This window comes from Plecotus auritus (assembly GCF_963455305.1).
Source record: "Plecotus auritus genome assembly, chromosome: 11".
NCBI lineage: Eukaryota > Metazoa > Chordata > Mammalia > Chiroptera > Vespertilionidae > Plecotus > Plecotus auritus.
In genome coordinates this window covers 13,283,368-13,299,278 of record NC_137777.1, presented here as the reverse complement: position 1 = coordinate 13,299,278, position 15,911 = coordinate 13,283,368, and the positions used below count along the sequence as shown (strand labels likewise).

The window sequence follows — 15,911 nt, the reverse complement described above, 5'->3', positions numbered from 1 at the left end:
TGGGAGGCAGCCAATCAATGATCCTCTCTCATCATTGATGTTTCTATCTCTCTCTCCCTCAACCTTCCTCCTAAAATAAAGTAAAAAAAAAAAAACAAAACAAAAAAAACCCACAAAAAACTGGTCAGAGTAGAAGAGACTGAACAGCAAAAGAAAAATGAAGAAAGGCAGTTAATCTAAGATGCAAGTCTTCAAAAGAAAAGGCTGTTTCATTTTGATTCATCAATTGATGAACAATGGTCTACTCATGAAGGTAATAGCGAATGACCAGCTGAAAAAAATGTCTGCTCTCCTAGAACACATCACCTTTTGGCTGCACTGATTAAACTGAGATAGCTCTCCTCATACACAACCACCTTCTTCCCCCACCAACCACACCCCACACCAAAAGGCCTACTTTGGCAACATGAAGACAGCTGTTTGAACCACGAACTGGAGGCAAATTTTCCTCCTTTGCTGGAAATGTTTCAGTTTCATGAAAATATATTTTACTTTCTTCTTTTTTAATTTCTGTTACCCAATTCTGAGAAAAAAAGGGAGGAAAATGAAGGTAAATATACAATTTTAAGTAATCAAGCATTAGAAAAGACTATACATCATCAAAATTTCCTATGGGTCAGTGACAGTTTGATCATCCATTCTCTCTACCTGGAATGCCCTTCCTACTCTTTTTTTATTTGGGGAAAATACACATATCATAAAATTTATCCTATTAATCATTTTTAAGTGTACAGTTCAGTATTATTAAGTAAATTCATATTGTTGTTGGCCTTTCTACTTTTCATTATCTTGCAAGATCCTATTTATCATCTCTCCCAGTAAGCTTTCTCTGAGCTTCCGGGTTGGGCTAAAAATGTTCCTCCTCCATGTATTAGCATAATGGTTTAAATAATCTATTAGTGTTCATCCCTCTCACCACACTGTAAATTCCTTGAGGGCAGAGCCTATGTCTTAATCTCATTTTTGTGATTCAAGAAGGTAGCACAGTGTCTGGCATATAACAGGATCACAATAATGTTCATTAAACTGAATTGTCACCCGGCTGGCATTGCTCAGTGGTTGAGCATTGACCCAGGAACCTGGAGGTCACGGATTGATTCCAGTCAGGGCACAAGCCCAGGTTGCAGGCTTGATCCCCAGTGGAGTCGTGCAGGAGGCAGCCGATCAATGATTCTCTCTCATCATTGATGTTTCTATCTCTCTCCCCCTTCCTCTCTGAAATAAGTAAAATATATTAAAAGAAAAAATAATAAATTGTCACTGATACCAGGAAAAAACTGAGTAGGATATTTCTTTATTATTTGTGAAATTCTATTATTTCTTATTCATCAAATACATAGTGAGGGTGTAATATTTGTTAGACATTCTTAAAATAGGCACTGGGATATAGAAATAAACTCTATTACCTGTCCTATTTGTATAGAAGGCAGAGAGGATGTAGGGGGGCAAACAGGAGAAGCAGGAGAAGAATGAAAACACAGTAAGGAAAGAAAGGTGAGAAGCAGAGGAGGAATTGCAGAAGAAAGGAGTGAGAGAGAATGGGGAATGCAGAAGGAGCAAGGAAAATATGGAAGAAAGGGGGCTGAGAAGGAGACTGACTAAAAAAGTGACCTGAAAGAATACACAGTTGGGGTAAAAGCAGGCTCTGCAACTAAAACCACGAGGTTCTGCCCTGGCCGGTGGCTCCGTTGGTTGGGTGTCACCCCATGCACCGAAAGGTTGCGGGTTTGAGGCATGCAAGAGGCAGCCAATCGATGTTATGCTCTCACATCAATGTTTCTCTCTTTCTTCCTATCCCTTCCTCTTTCTCTAAAAATCAATGAGCTATTTAAAAAAAAAAAAAGAGGTTTTATTCCCCAAAATAAAGTCAAAGAACTCTAAACATAAACCACTATTTTAGCTATATTAATAACCAGATTTTCAAATTCAAGTCAATAAAATGGTAAAATGAGAAAGCTGATGAAAGTTTTTAAAAACATAGCATTCTGAACCCAGCCAGTATGGCTCAGTGGTTGAGGGCTGACCTATGAACCAGGAGGTACGGGTTCGATTCCCAGTCCAAGGCACATGCCCAGGTTGCGGGCTTGATTCCCAGTGGAATCAAGAGTCAACCAAGGAGTCAACCAAGCCATGATTCTCTCTCATCATCGATGTTTCTATTTCTCTCTCCTCCTCCTCCCTTCCTCTCTGAAATCAATAAAAATATATTTTTTAAAAAAAGCCTTTGGCTGACAAAAAAGAAACCTAGAATTTTGGGTAAGCGAAGTAGACATATACACAACATGACAATGTCGCAAAAACTGGGGTTGATCTATACCTTTATATCGCCATCAATCTTCTCCCATTCTCTCGCTGTAAAACTGGATTCTGTGGCTACAGGTTTGTCTTTCCTCAAAGCTCTACTTTGAGGAGCCAATCCTTGAAGGCGCTTTTCACAAAACTCTATAAGTTCAGGATAATATCCTTCCTCTCCAGACCTTAAAAAAATATGACAGAATTTTAGAGATCTCTTTGTCTAGAGATCAGCTAGACCAGTGGTTTGCAGGCTGGGTTCCACGGAGCCCAGGGGCTCTGCGGGGATCTCAGGGCTGCCCCGCAGGAGGTGGCATTGGGGCTGCTGCTTCCCACGCACCTTCCTCAGCCAGCGCAACCTCCGTTACTGTCTGTTCGTCCGGGCGGCGATGCAACCAAAGAAAAAAGGGAGCGCCAAGGACGCAAATTTCCATCGCCCGCTTTGCAAGTTGAATGAGTAGCATTTCCTCTCCTCTCTAACACACGTATGTTCCTTTTGTACACAAGGTAATTTTAAACTTAAAAACAGAAATTCAGTATGAGAGGCAGGCAGAAAGTGAGACTCTGGACTTCCTTTCCAAGGAGGAGCTCCTAGCTTAATTTTTTTTCTTCTAAGGGATGGAAAGAACATGGCAGAGGAATAATTTAGTTTAGAACAACAGGACTCTAAATACAACCAAGAACCAGAATTCCTCTCTTAGTTAAATGGAGACATCTGTTCTAGTTTGTCTTTTTTTTTATTATTATTAAAAAGAAAATCAATTTTTGCCCTTCTCTTATAAATCTGTATACTTTTAAATTTTTAGAAAAATAGAAATATATCCCATTTTCAAATAAAATTTAAATAACATAATTCCAAGTCAATGCAATATAATTTAATGAAGCTATTCATAGAATTTCTTAGAGCCAACATTATTACTATGGCTTTCAAACTCTTTCATCCCGTAAACTTCTCATTTTGTTTATCGGTCCTCGGTCAAATATACATGACAATGTTCTTATACTGCTGAGAAAAACAAAAGGGAAAGCAATGACATGATTCATATTTCCACTTCAGAAATGATGAGGTTGTTACATCAGCTCTGGCTGGGGACAAGCAGGGGTGCCGAGGGAGGACATGACACCAAAGGTAACGAGAGAGAAAAAGCAAAGGACACAGTGGTAAGGTGAGGGGTCCGGGAAGAAAAGAGAGCCACCGCAGAGAAATACTACGGATGCCACGCTCCACAGGTGCTCCTGCAACAGCAGGGGAAAACCCCTCAAGAAACCCGAAATACGTGGCACAGGACAGTGTTTCTCAAAGTGGGTTCCCTTGACCACCTGCATGTCAGTTAGCCAGGTACTTGTTAAAAACACAGATTCAAAACAAAACAAAAAACAAATTAAAAAATACACAGATTCCTGGGCCCCACCCCAGATTTCCGGAAGCAGAATTTCTGGGAATGGGACCCTCAAATTTGCATTTTTAACAACCACATGTATATTCAAGTTTAAGAATCACCACCCTGGGGTTCTTAACCAGAGAATGCCCCAATTCCCTGCCTCCTGTTCCTGCCTCCGGGCTGGCTTCCCCACCATCCTCCAAGTGACCAGCTCACAGAGTCACCAGATGGCTTTAAGCGAAGAGTGCCAAATAACCTTATCAGCGTAGGTTGGTGAGCTACCTTACATCCTACTGGCTACTCTCACGGTTACTTTTTCCTAGACAATGTGAAGGAAGCAAGAAAAATGCCCTCTTCAAAACTAATTAGCCTACGTTGCATGCTGGAAGTAGACCCAGCCAGACCACTCCAAACTAACAACAGGATCAAAACCATTATTTTGGAACCTAATATGGGAAAATACAACAAACAATATCAAAACTTGAAAATGTCTTCCAACGTTTCTAATGCAGCTTCAGCTTTTAGAAGGCAAGAGCAATATAATTAAAATTGACAAACTGAAACTTGAAATGATTTTTAAATGCTTACCTAAGCACACAAAGAATTTTTTCCAAATGTTTAACGTCTGAACATTTTTCAATGTACTTGAAATCCAAATGTTCAATGGGAATTTTGAATGTTTTTGTTGTTCCAAAGCCCAACAATGATGGACAATCTTTGGCAGTCATGGCTGAAATATAGTACAGGAAAACAGTTATGAACCTAATATATATAACACTCAACTTGGATAGCAGTAACCATCTAGGTACTTCTTTAATAACTATGTTTTATTTCTAGAGAAAAGGAGGAAGGCTACTGATTTTAAACTCTCTCTCCCTGATAATGACAGCTAACATTCATAGAGCTAAATTACTGTGTACCATATATGGATTATCTCACTTCATCTTCACTTATGCAATGCTGAAATTCAATGACTAAGCAGGTTATAAAAAAGGTAAAAAATACTTTCCTCTACCCAGTTAAGTTCAGTAACTGAGGCCCTGTGAATTAAACTGATAGAACACACAGTAACAGAAGAAAACATCTATCTATATAAAAACCTAAGCGACTGGAATGACCAGAACAACTGGTTGCTATGATGCGCACTGACCACCAGGGAGCAGATGCTCAACACAGGAGCTGCCCCCCTGGTGATCAGTGCACTCCCACAGCCAACCTCCCCTGGCTGGCCAACCTCCTGCAGTCCCTCCCCCTGGCTCCCGGGCTGGGACAGGGAACGGGGGGGGGGGGGGGGGGGGGGGGAGGGGGTGGCGGCAGATGTGGCCCCTTTCCCAGGGGAGCCGAAGGCTCCCTCCTTGGAGATGGCAGCCAACCTCCTGTGCCCCGTTTCTTCCCCCAGCCGGCAGGCCCCGATCGGTCCACCACCTGCCCGCTGCAGTGGTGGCATGGCGGTGAGGGAAGGAGGAGGGGGGAAGGTGGGGAACCGCATGGTGGTGGGGCGCCAACAATGGCAGCATCAGCATCTGGTGTCCATTCCTTCTGCGCGTGGCCTGGCAACCATCCCCTCCTCTCTGGCCCAGCCCTGATCTGCCTAGCCCCAATGGACCCTGATTGCCAGCCAGGCCTAGGGACCCCACCCATGCATGAATTTCGTGCACCAGGCCTCTAGTTTATTTTATATGCACATGGGGGCTTCACAAAAAAGTAAAAACCCAAAGAATCTGTTCAGTGTGGGAGCCTATATACCATTTTAACAAAGCGTGATAAATTGTGGAGAAGTAATTAGATAAAGCAGAAGGGGTTTTGGCTTCTAGGAGAAAGTAAATATATGGGAGAAACTAATGAAAGGGTGACCTCTCCTCCCCTAGCATATCCCTGGTCATTCCGTTTAGACCCCCTGACCTTTCCTCCTAGAGATAACATCTAGGCCTCAGTTGTATTTCAGCTCCAGACCCAGAAAAGCAGCAAAACCAGGCAAGTGACCCACAGTTGACCTTAGGACCAGCTGCATTGAATAACAACCCCCTGCCCTGGAGCTGACCAATCAACCCTGAAAGGACACACCTGGAAAGTTGATGAATATTCTGTTAGATTTTCGCCCTAGGACTTCCCCTGAAAACTCCACCCTTAAAACCCTTAGGACAGAGGGCCCAGCTCCATCTTCCCACCAGTCCCCCTTCTCTTCCTCCCTCGGTTCCCCCTCCCCCACATCTTGCAGGTTACCACTGCCTTCCTCACTCCCAAGCTCTAAGGGCCCTTCCTTTTCCTAGCCAGAACCCAAGAACCCAGGTTGCTGAACCCAGGTCTGGTTTCTGACCCCATTGGCTTAACATCTGGTGCAGTTTCCGCCGTCCACAGCACCATCAATGAACAACTCCCGAATCTGTGTTCCAGTGGCACTCTGTACATAACATACCTCTCTCGTAGCACACAGCACATTCTAATTATTTCTCTTTCTCCTCTTCTAGATTGTGAGATCTTACCTTAATCATTTTCATACCTCTTAAGAAACACTTGCTGTGCCTTGGATGCTTTGGCTCAATGAATAGTGGGTCAGCCTGCGGACTGAAGGGTCCCAGGTTCCAGTCCAGTCAAGGGCACATGTGGGAGGCAACCAATCAATGTGTCTCTCCTCCTCCCTTCCACTTTTTCTAAAAATCAATGGAAAAATATTCTTGGGTGAAGGTTAAGAACAACAACAAAAAAAGAAAGAAACATTTAATGAATTGAATTGGGAACAAGGAGGCCTTGAACACATTTTCATTTTAATGATACTACTGCTAATGATGATGGTGATAACAGTAACACAGAGTTTTTAATGTGTGCTGGGCATCACTCTAATTCTTACATATATTATGTTTCATCCTTCAGCTACTACATCAAGCACATTTCACTTTAAGTAGAGAAGAATAGTAGTCAACATTTATGAGGTAAAATTACTGTGTTATGAATTATCTCAATCTCCAAAACCACTCTCATGAAGGATATTAATAATGGCTTCCATTTTACAGATGAGGAAGTTGATGTTTCAAGGATGTAAACTGTTCAAGGTCATAAGTAGTGAACTGAGGAATCTCAGTAGGCAGCTACAGCCCACATATTTACTCATCATACCCATGCTTTTCTTTAAAAATTTTTTAAAAAATTAATCCTCACCCAAGGATATTTTTCCAATGAGTTTTAGAGAGTGGGAGGCAGGGAGGGGGGCAGAGAAAGAGAGAGACACATGATTGGTTGCCTCCATCAGGCACCCCAACCGGGGCTGGAGATCAAACCTGCAACTGAGGTACATGCCCTTGACCAGGAATCAAACCTGAGACCCTTCAGTCCTGGGGCCAACACTCTAACCACTGAGCGAAACAGGCCAGGGCATACCCATGATTTTCAAATTGCAAGTGGCAACCCATGAAATCAATGTAGTGCGTTTCAATAAGCATTGTTTTATATTGAGATAGAACATACCATTAAAGGTAATAATGTTTTTGCAAAACTTTTATTTCATGTCTATACAAACAAAAATTATAAAGATGTGTAGAGCCCTGGCCGGTGTGGCTCAGTTGGTTGAGTGTCCTACTGTGCACCAAAAGGCCACCAGTTTGATTCTGGGTCAGGGCACATACCCAGGTTATGGGCATGATCCATGGTCAGGCTGCACGCAGGAGTTAACCCATGTATGTTTCTCTCTCTCCCCCTCTCCCTTCCTCTATCTCTGAAATTAAAAATGTATTTAAAAAAAGATGTGGTCTGGCTGATATGGCTCAGTGGTTGAGCATCGACCCATGAACCAGGAGGTCAGGGTTTGATTCCTGGTTGGGGTTCATGCCCAGGTTGGAAGATTGATCCCCAATGGGGGGTGTGCAGGAGGCAGCTGATCAATTATTCTCTTTCATCATTGATGTTTCACTGTATCCCTTCCCCTCTGAAAGCAATACTTTTTTTAAATCATTGTCCTAAAGTACATTGGGTGATAAATCTATAATAATAAAAGCATAATATGCTAATTAGACCGGATGTCCTTCCGGACGAAGCTGGGGCTGCAAAGGAAGCCTGGGTTCCTGGTGCCAGAGGGAAGCCGGTGCTGGCAGCTGGGGGAAGGAAGGCCTACTGTTGCACGAATTTTGTGCATCGAGCCTCTAGTTTAAAAGTAAGTAGCAGCAGCGGACCTAATTCATTTGAAGTATTTCCTTCAGCATGCCTGCCCTCTGGGAGTCTAGTCATATATCAGACCTCTGCAGAAGAAGAAAATGCTCGGTCAGCTTCACCTCCATCTTCCTGCTGGCTTTAACTTGGGTATAGAATATAGATAACTGTTCATCAGCATTTGGATGAGATAAGGCTGAGAAATGAGATAATGGCTTTTACACCATACCAGAAGGGCCCAGTATGACAAATGTCTCCCATCACAACATAACTTTAAGGGTGCAACATAAAGAATTTTTAAATTATTGATGTTGCCCAGAATAGATGGTTTGTCTGAGCATAATTTGCCAAAGAGCTGGAGGATCTTTAATGGGAGAGGTTTAAACATCTAATAGGATTAAAATAGATTACCTTAAATTGAAGATATCTTGCAACCCCTGAGATTTTATTATTTGAATAAAATATAGTGGGAAACATCTGAAGTGATAGACATCTCTTACCTAATCAGATAAATTTCATTCTGAACACTGTTTTAACATTTCTGACCATTCTTTTTGAAAACTACCATTGTTGGTAGGATACACATGCTTAAGATCACAAAATATTAACTCTCAAGTTCTAAAATACAACTTATACAAGACTTTATTTGCTCTCTTTAAAAAAATAGTTGTTTTTTATTTTTACTTATTTCGGAGAAGGGAGAGGGAATGATAGAAACATGGATGATCGGCTGGCTCTTGCACGCCCCCTACTGGGGGCCGAGCCCGCAACCTGGGCATGTGCCCTGACCAGGAATCGTGCAGACCTAGTTCATAGGTCCGCGCTGAGCCACTGAACCACACCGGTGGGCTTATTTGCTCTCTTTAAAACTCTTCCACATCTGTTCGAATTTTTGTTTCAGATTAGGAAAACCTTAATTTTTTCTCCAGCATCCTGATCCATATTCACTTCCTGTATTTCCTACTCAGCTCATCGTATTACCTCCAGTGGAAACTGCGATGCTCTAGTAACACGAAAACCTGTTTTCTTCCCCCTTAAGCATCTTTCGAGCATCCACAGGGCCGAGCGCCCTCTGCTGCCCGAGGCCGAGAGGAAACGACAACCTCCAGCCATAGCAACGGTTTCTATGTACAACGCAGCTCGAGAGGGCGGAGGGACTGGCCGCGATCCGCGAGTTCTTACAGCAACTGGCAACGGTCAGGGGGCACTTCAGGACCCTATGAACTTGTTCCCCACTCCCAGGCTGTGGCCACCAGGAACCCCCGTGCTGCGACCCCGCCCCAACATCCGCGGAAACAAAAGGCCCCCGGGTTTCTTTCCCCCGACTAGGAAGGATGTGCAAGCCACAAGGCGCCCCTCACTCTAGCCCACAGTGCAATGGCCCCTCCGCGTCCGCCTTTCACCCCGGCGCAGAGGGAAGGACTGCGATGGGGATACGTAACTTACTCCTGGAGGGCAGGTACTCACCTGGTTCTCAGAACCCCGCGCCGAGCAAACCTGACCAGCTGCTCTGCGGCTGCAGGGAGGGGCGTGTCGCAACGCCCGAGCGTCCAGTGCAATGGGCTGACCGCCAGGGGCGGGGATTAGGCACTGTGCCAGATGATTGGCTAGTCCCCGACCTGCCATCCCGCAGATAGGCGTTACAGAAGCCAGCTTCACCAGGAAAGAGGACCATTAGGAGGGTGGAAGTAGGAGTTCCCTTTCCTCTCCTTTTCAATTAGTTTCCGATCGAGTTAAAATATTGCTCCTTTGGATTGTTGTACTACCTGCAAGGTAAATTGGTATCTACTCCTACTACTAAATTACAGAAACATAATTAAACGTTCAGGATATCTACACGGCAACCTAGATTGACCTCCTCCCCTTTATACAGAAGAGTAAATGAAGACAAGATTCCCTCTTTCTTTTCATGCATTTATCATTTTCTGAGTGCTGGTTATGAGTCAGACACTGTACTAGGCGCTAGATATAAAAGTGAAGAAGATATACTACAATTCAGATAAATAAAACAGTAAGGATCATTTGTGGGGAATTTTTTTTATTTCGGTCTAGTTTAAATAGATAATATGAAGCACGTGCGTGGTACATAATAGTTCAATATTTCTCTTCCCCCTTTGCACTTAAATTATACCTAAGGTCTATTAGTGAGTACTGATAGTGGTAAAAATTCTAATGTTCAAAATATGACTATATATATAATTATTTCCATTGCTGACGCTAGGAATTAAATTTGCATGTAATCCTTAGGTTGTTTAGTAAATTATGTTTTGGGGAACATGCAACAGAGGTCACATGCCCCAGAGCACGTGAAGCCTTATTCTAGCTAGCAACCGTCATTAAAAATTATGTCCTGCCGAAACCGGTTTGGCTCAGTGGATAGAGCGTCGGCCTGCGGACTGAAGGGTCCCAGGTTCGATTCCGGTCAAGGGCATGTACATTGGTTGCGGGCACATCCCCAGTGGGGGGTGTGCAGGAGGCAGCTGATCGATGTTTCTCTCTCATCGATGTTTCTAGCTCTCTATCCCTCTCCCTTCCTCTCTATGAAATATCAATAAAATATGTTTAAAAAAAAAAAATTATGTCCTAAGTCTAAAACACTCAGCCTACTATAACTTCATATTTTACTTCCAGCATAGGAAGGAATCCTTTAAATATTCGGGGAAAGAGCTGTAATTATCTTTTCACTCATAATTTTTTTTCTGGTTATAATTATGTACATACATATACTGAATGAACAAGCAGGATAAAAAGCAACCTTAAGGAAAAAGACTACAGAGGCAAATGAAAATTACCAGTATAGTCTTCATTGAGAGACATTGCATCCAAGAAACAAGATATATAATTCAAGAAAATGTCCCCAAATTAAAGAGCTTGGGTTTCCAGATTGAAAGTACCCAAGTGAACAAAACAGTGGAAGAAAACCATACAAATACACATACTGTAAAATGGCAAAAATTCTTGAGAGAGAAAATGGGTCACATACAAAGGATTAAGAACAAGAATGGTTTTGGACTTCTCAACAATGCTGAAGCTAGAAGACAATGAAACAATCCTTCAAAATTCTGATGCTGGTGAAGAACACCAGGAAAGTTCATTTCCGGCAGAGAGAACAGCCTGGGAAAAGGACAGGCAAGAAAGGAAAAAGGCCTCTTACCTGTTTAAGGAACTGCAGACATCTTAGAACCAAAAGAGTGGGAGGTGGGTTGAAGTGGTGACAGAGGTAAGAGTTGGATTATCAAGGACTAAGCACAGTATTTCAAATCATTTTTTATTTCAGCAAAACGGGAAACCACTGAGGATTTCCAGCAGGACGCTATCATGAAATTTGTATTCTTGAGAGAGCAATTTGAAGAGCATGGAGGACAGCAAGATGAGTGGCTGGGAGACGAATCCTAAGGCAAATAACAACCGTGTGTGGAAATATTACAGTAATGGTAATAATAATTAACATGGGCTATTATTAGGCTGAGTTTTTATGGATTCTTTTAACTTGCAACAAACCTTTGAGGTAGGTGCTATAATTTCATGCCTAGCGTACAAACAAGGCAATGAACCCTGGTAAGATCATACTGCCAGCTAACAAGGGATATTTATTATTCCTTAGGACTGGTCATTTCTGATTTCACATATTTTTGAATTTTTCATACCTTAAATCTCTGAAAATAGCTTCAGAGTCTCAAAGTACTGTACTGACCATCATTAACTCTTGCACTTTGACAATAAAGCTGAAGTTAAAAGAAATAAGTTAACCGGCCAGTCACTGAGTAGCAGGACTGGATGTGAACCAATTTCCATGCCTCTCTCACAGACATGCATGTCTAAGTAAGCAGCTTAGTAGGGAACAAGTTATGTGTTAACTTCAAGCCCAGACTTTTATATTTACAGAGCACTATTCAAATGAATTTTTTAAAGCAATTTCATATTTATTGTATCATTTTTTTTCTTTAAACTATCCAGATAGGCAAGAGGTAAAATTACTTCCATTTTATAGATGAAGACACAAAGAGGGAAGTAATGGACTGAAATGGTGAGTTCCAGTGGTAATACTTTCTCCATTAAACATCTATCTAGTTAACCAAATAACAATATTCAATTAAATTACTGATAGGAAAGGGACCTATAATGGAATCAGAGCAGTTAAGAGCAACATCATCCAATGAGTTGGGGTTGTTCATAAAGAGAAATCTTATTTGTTGGAACTCTCTTCTCTAAAAAAGACAAGGTCAGGAAGGAATATAGCAGAATTACCAAACTATGAAAGCCATGGCAAAAGGAAAACCCGGATCAAGGAAGAACTCTTTAAAAATATGAGCATGGTAGTACTTTGTATAGTAAATAATACATTTTATAGAGCTTGGGAATATTTCAGACCTTCAAAATGAATATTAGGGAAACCAATGTTTCATAATGATGATAATCTTGGAACACATGGAGTATCAAACTATCGATATCCCTAAAATCAAGACAAAAGTTTTAAACATTTATCCAGTAATTCAGTGTAAACCAACCCCTATTTTTTATATATACATCTTGAAAGCAGACTTTTTTACTTGAATGAATGATTACACCTGGAACTGCACCTGCCTTAATAGTCTTCATCTGTATGTGGGGTTGATTTTCCCTTACAGAAAGCAACCATTAGTTTCTTTTCCCTTGCCCCAGGTTTAAAAACTAGTCAAGCATCACATACAAATACAGAAAGGCCTACTTCAAGTAACAAATGAAAAATGTAACTCCAAACGATGTATGCACACTGAGAGTAAGCGTACTGTTACACTCCACACAAAATGATGCTGGAGACTTTACTAACAATTGGTAATATAAAACAGTGGTTTCCAAGGAACAAACTTAATCAGACCTAGAGAGCCCTAGAAAGCTTTATTTTTAACAAGGGCCCCAATGACTCTAGGTTTTGATTAAAAGTGTAGTTTGGCGAAACACTTTTAACCTTTTTCATGTCAGATGACATATACAACAAAATTAAATTACACACACACACAAAATTAAATTACAAATCATGGAACTGAACAAAAAACTATCTTTATAATAGACACCTAAATACAGTATCGTTTTTAAAATGTAATCATGTGTATATAGCTGTATTCATAAAGATAAGTATATTCATCAAAAACTATACAACAACAGCAAATCCAAATGCAAACACAGATATTCTTCTGAATTCCATTTCATCGAGCATCAAAAACCACCACTGTATAAAACTGAGTTAAGGACAAAAAAAGTATTTAAGTTATATAAAAGACTTTAATACTTCCAAGTCACTTTCTCTTTACAGTGTGCTAGTTTGTAATTTAATCTAAAAGCCCAAAAGTACAGACATCATCATTGTGACAATTTTTTTTTAGCTGTCTTTCCATGATACAAAACCAACACACCAAAAAACACTGAAGCAGTCCAGCCCATGTGGCTCCATGGTTGAGCGTTGACCCACCCATGAACCAAGAGGTCATCAGTTCAATTACCGGTCAGAGCACATGCCCGAGTTTCAGGCTTGATCTCCAGTAAGGGTCATGCAGGAGGCAGCCAATCAATGTTTCTCTCTCTTTGATGTTTCTATCTATCTCCTCCCTTCCTCTCTCTAAAATCAATAAAAACGTATTTTTACTACATAACAATTTCCTTTCAGTCTTTCAACTAATTTGGAAGGCACACTTTTTCCATTTGGTAGCATACATAATATTTGTATTTCTCCTATAATTTAGTTTATCCATAAACTCAAGCTCACATGAGTATTTAGTTAAATACAGAATCCCCGAAAATTAGACTTATGAGAACCAAAATCAACTAGTATTAAGATTATACAGTATGTGACTATACACTGGCATACTGGTCCATGAAAATGCTGACTGTATCTTTTTCTGGGTAAGTAATCCAAAAGTTATTACCATTTTTACCAGAAATTAGTCTTTGAGTATCAACACAAGCATTATTCTTAATTTCCTCCTACCTCTTATTTAGAAAGCATAGTTAAAAAGGATACATCTTTTAGTCCTTTTCTTGTACATTATTCTGTATCCACATTCTCTGCATCTGATTGGATCCCTGGATTTTATTTCATTTTCTGCGTGACATTCTACAAAAGAAAACACATTAATTCAGTATCTAAAAGGAAAAAATTACAGACAAGCAAATCTTAACAATATATTTTTCACCCAAATCACTAAAATATACTCAACCTCAAGGTTATGTTGTTATTACCAATTTTTAAAAAAAAATCCTCACCTGAGGATATTTTTCCACTGATTTTTAGAGAGACTGGAAGGGAGGGAGAAATCGGGAAGGGAGGGGTGGGGGGAGAGAGGGAGAGGGTGAGAGGGGGAGGGGGAGGGGAAGAAAGAGATGCTCTGGGAATCCAATCCAAGACCCTTTGATGTCCAGGCCAACGCTACCATTGGACAACCAGCCAAGGCTTATTACCAATATACTAAGAGGGAAAGAAGATTTGGGGCAAGCACTTTTTCTAGGAGAGAAAATGAAATCTCGAGAGGATTTTTATGGTGGCTAAAGTTTCTGCTTTATAATTTTAAAGATGAGTGACTCATTTAAGCCAAAGAGAAAATAATAATTTTTAAAAAGTGAAGTAAAATAGTCTTACTTTAGGTAAGTGCTACTCTTACCTCCACAGATATATATCATTGGCTGTTGCTTTGGGGGTTGGACGTCCTTCTGGGTGTCCATTGTTAATCCCTGAAATCAGAATATCACAAATCCAACCAGTCCCCAGTATTCTCAGAGAAGGCTAAAAAGGTCCCAGTTCCTAATCTGTACATTTTCAAATACTATGCACAGGTCTAAAGGACGAAATAAAACAACAAAAAACACCCCACAACGTATTGTGCACTTATCCACAAACTGGACGCAATAATAAATACTTCACATATGCTATTTCACTTATACATGTTCCTTTATTATAATCTTTACAACAATCCTACGGAGTATTACTCTTATTTTACAGATGAAGGAGCCCAGGCTTAGAGAATATGCACAGGCTTAGAAGGAGGCAGACGAATTCAGAACTGACTGCAAAGCTCGCATTCTCATTTACCACAAGTTCCATTTCTCCAAACTTTAGCAAAGGATAGCCAAAAATAAAAATAAAAATAAACTGATCTCTCTCAACAGGGGATCATGCGACCCAAAGATAAGGGAAGACTAATAACTCCCAAGAGCTAAGCAGCTAAACTAAAGAAACCAGGCAAAGGACTAACAGCATCGACTCTACTCCCAGCCTCTCCCAACTCTAACCCCACACCGGGCCTTTAAACCTCGAGCGTCTTTCCAGTTTGGGCCCCAATACCCACCCCAAATCCCACCCAGGCAATCCCCCTACTCACTCAGCACCGACACACGGCCCTCGCTGCGATTCCAAACAGACTGCAGCACCTGGTCGTACGCAGCCCACTTCCGGCGCCAGCTTGTGACGCAACCGAGTCCCCGCCCCTTCCCCTCTTCAGTCCCCGGGCGGGGCCGAGGTACCGGTATTGAGCGCTGGAGGAACAGCCGAGATTTTTGCCTGTTGGGATGTGGGCAGAAATTCCTGTTTCGTCCTCAGCTATTTTCATTTTTCAGGAAAGCAAAGCATTTTAACAGTTCCCTGAGTTTAATGAGGTTTGCTTTTCTGATGAAAGAAGTCGGTAGAAAGTCACTTGTCCAGGTGGGCAGAGGTGGGTGGGAGAGAAACCGAAAAGGATGTTCTGCCCTAGCTGGTTTGGCTCCGTGGATAGAGCGTAGGCCTGCGGACTTGAAGGGTCCGGGGTTCGATCCTGGTCCAGGCCATGTGTCCGGATTGTGGACTCGATCCTCAGTAGGGGGCATGCAGGAGGCAGCCCATCAATGATTCTTGCTCACCCTCTCTAAAATCAATACAAATTTACTTTAAAAAACTAAACACAATAACTAGATAACATGGTGTCAATAATTAGATAACATGGTGTTTTAGAAGGTCATAAATTACTCAGACAAAATTCAGAGAATTACAAATGCTGGGCAGAGAAGGGCATATGGCTGTAACAGAGATTTTGTTTGAAGAGCTATGCTCTTTTAAAGAATATGTAATTCACTAATCCTTAAGTCCTACAG

The 15,911-nt window shown here is 41.4% G+C and overlaps 2 protein-coding genes across 2 annotated transcripts in view; both read right to left on the bottom strand.

Annotated features, from left to right (window-relative positions):
* The window catches only part of SPAG1 (sperm associated antigen 1), a gene marked incomplete at its 5' end in the record, with an annotated part of 48,794 nt that extends 44,392 nt beyond the window's left edge, over positions 1–4,402 (bottom strand). Inside the window, 3 exons of the mRNA XM_080646232.1 lie at positions 398–523; positions 2,318–2,477; positions 4,263–4,402. Of these exons, the coding sequence (XP_080502358.1) occupies positions 398–523; positions 2,318–2,477; positions 4,263–4,402 (426 nt within the window). The remainder of the gene's footprint in view (positions 1–397; positions 524–2,317; positions 2,478–4,262) is intronic.
* A 3,486-nt stretch (positions 4,403–7,888) lies between these two features.
* POLR2K (RNA polymerase II, I and III subunit K) lies at positions 7,889–15,227 on the bottom strand (the record flags this gene model as incomplete). Its single annotated transcript, XM_080646490.1, has 4 exons — positions 15,167–15,227; positions 14,450–14,519; positions 13,813–13,905; positions 7,889–8,010 (listed from the first exon to the last, which is right to left on the bottom strand). Exons 2-4 carry the CDS (start codon positions 14,508–14,510, stop codon positions 7,889–7,891), a joined length of 276 nt encoding a protein of 91 aa, XP_080502616.1. The 5' UTR covers positions 14,511–14,519; positions 15,167–15,227.
* Between the last annotated feature and the right edge of the window lie 684 nt (positions 15,228–15,911).